This window comes from Oratosquilla oratoria, chromosome 9 (assembly GCF_046742065.1).
Source record: "Oratosquilla oratoria isolate Oo_2021 chromosome 9, ASM4674206v1, whole genome shotgun sequence".
Taxonomy (NCBI): Eukaryota; Metazoa; Arthropoda; class Malacostraca; order Stomatopoda; family Squillidae; genus Oratosquilla; species Oratosquilla oratoria.
In genome coordinates, this window is record NC_134785.1 from 47,196,596 (window position 1) to 47,199,095 (window position 2,500).

At 41.1% G+C, this 2,500-nt stretch overlaps 1 protein-coding gene across 1 annotated transcript in view; it reads left to right on the top strand.

Annotated features, from left to right (window-relative positions):
- gudu (Armadillo repeat-containing protein gudu) overlaps window positions 1-2,500 on the top strand; it is a 94,099-nt gene that overhangs the window by 4,922 nt on the left and 86,677 nt on the right. Inside the window, exons 4-5 of the mRNA XM_076189698.1 lie at window positions 25-180; window positions 716-796. Coding sequence (XP_076045813.1) covers window positions 25-180; window positions 716-796 — 237 coding nt within the window. The remainder of the gene's footprint in view (window positions 1-24; window positions 181-715; window positions 797-2,500) is intronic.

Genomic DNA, 2,500 nt, shown 5'->3' on the forward strand with positions numbered 1-2,500 from the left:
ACGTTCCTTTTCTCCCTTCGTCAGTATTTGCGAGTGGGCAATGCCACGTCGACCATCATCGCTCTGGTGGCCTTGAAAGACTGTCCCCTTCACCTGCATGTCTGCCAGCTCGCCCTCAACATGCTCGGGGGCGTCGAGGTCCTGCTCAACATTCTTAAGACACACCATCTCCGATGTACGGTGAGTAAGCTTTCTTTTCGAAGTAGTGGAGTTAAAGTACGTTTTGCTCGGTGCAATTATTGCTCAACGATGATCGTTCATGGCTCAATGAAGATTGTCAAGTGATTGTCTAGAGTACTTTGTTTTTGAATGGGGCGGTTTTGTTTCGAGCTGCAAAGTACGAGGTTCATCATTTTAACCAAACTTACAACCAAAGCGTTTACCCAAATAGGATGACATAAGGCCTAGGATGCGCCTCACCAGGCAAATAATAATCGCACCGAGGTACGTACTTTCGGGGCGATGTGTTTATTTTACCAAATGTTGTTCTATAAATTGTTATATTGTAAGCGAAAGGTTATACTTGCCATATCTAATCCGTCTGATTATCGAGAACTTGGTGGTTACTCCTCTGTATGCATATACATGTATAAATTGGATAAGATGAGTCAGCTAATGAATCTCACGAAATTGCACATACTTATTCGCCCCTGTTGGCGTATTTTTAACAAAATTATTTATTTTGTGTGTGTGTACGTTTTTTTTTTCTTTATAGCTCGGGTCGCTGCAGGTACTGGAAGCAGCTTGTGGCCATATCTCCATTCGTGCCGCAGTCTGCAGTCATGGAGGACTACAGGTAGATCCTACCGTTGGAATTAATTTTTTTTTTAGGGGGGGGGGGTTCGCCGATTAAGTAAAGCGTCTTTGCTCTGCATGTAATGTGTTTTGTTGGACTGTGCTTCTGACCCAGGACAATGAGCGGGATATGGGGAAAGCCCTTCATGAGATGAGAGTGTGGAAAAGGTGGTGGATGGGAGGGGAATGGGCAGGAGTGTGTACGTGCCTTTTACATAAGAACATAAGAATAAAGGAGACTGCAAGAGACCATAAAGACTACACTAGGCAGCTCCGTATCCATCACCACCTGTCATCCCCATCCATAAAGTTGTCTAAACGTTTTTTAAAACAACTGATAGTTTCAGCACTTATTACATGGTTACTAAGTTTATTCCATTCATCGACCACCTAATTAGTAAACCAATTCTTGCCTATTTCTTTCTTAAATCTAAAATTGTCCAGTTTATACCATTACTGCGAGTCCTACCCTGTTGTTTTATTATGATGACCTTGTTTGCATCACCCTTGCTATAGCCTTTGATCCACTTGAACACCTCTATTAGATCACCCCGCAAATTTCCGAGTCCATGTATCATTTTGGTCATTCTTCTCTGTACTGATTCTAGTGAATTTATGTCCATTCTGTAGGACGGAAACCAAAAATGTACCGCATAGTCAAGGATGGGTCTAACTATCGCTAGATAGAGTTTAATAATTACTTCTGCACTTCTATTCGTTACCGTCCTAGCAATAAAACCTTTATTACCTGTTAGCTTTATTTCTGGCGCTAATGCACTGCTTCCTGGTTTTAAGGTCCGGACTCACCAGATCTCCCAAGTCCCTCTCGCACTCAGATTTGTCTAAAAACGTGTTATCTAAGCTGTATCTATTTTCGGGGTTGTGTAGCCCTACGTTTAATACGCTACACTTAGAGATATTGAAGTTCATTTGCCATTTCACCGACCATGTCAACATTTTATCAAGATCATCCTGCAGAATCTCTGCGTCGTCTCCTGACCTAATTAGGCGTCCTATTATAGTGTCATCCGCAAACTTACTAACATCACTATTTATTCCATCGTCTAAGTCGTTTATGTAAATAATGAACAACAAGGGACCCAAAACCGAGCACTGGGGGACCCCGCTAGTAACATTGCCCCACCCAGATTTTATTCCATTTATGGTGACCCGCTGTTTTCTGTTACTAATCCAAGCTTTAACCCATTCTAACACTTTTCCTCCTATGCCATGTGCATTAATTTTATTTAGTAGTCTCTGGTGTGGCACCTTGTCGAACGCTTTGCTAAAGTCAAGGTAAATAAAATCGTAATTTTAATTTTCATCTGACGCCTTATATACTTTAGTGTAAAAGGATAGAAGATTAGTCACACATGACTTACCCTTGGAGAAACCATGCTGTGAATCACGAATTAAATTATGCCCTTCGATGTGTTCTCTGAGTCTATTTACTATTATTGATTCAAGCATTTTTCCTATAACCGATGTCAAACTGATTGGCCTGTAGTTGCATATAGAGGATCTATCTCCCTTCTTAAGAACAAGAACAACGCTCTGTGAATTTCATGAATCAGGGGATCAGTCTGCTCAATGCTGAGGTTAGGAGGTCTATACAAGACGTCAATAATAACTTTCTTATTCTTGCCTATAATCTCTACCCAAATAGATTCCGTACAGTCCTCTTCCTTAATCGAATTGTTGATTA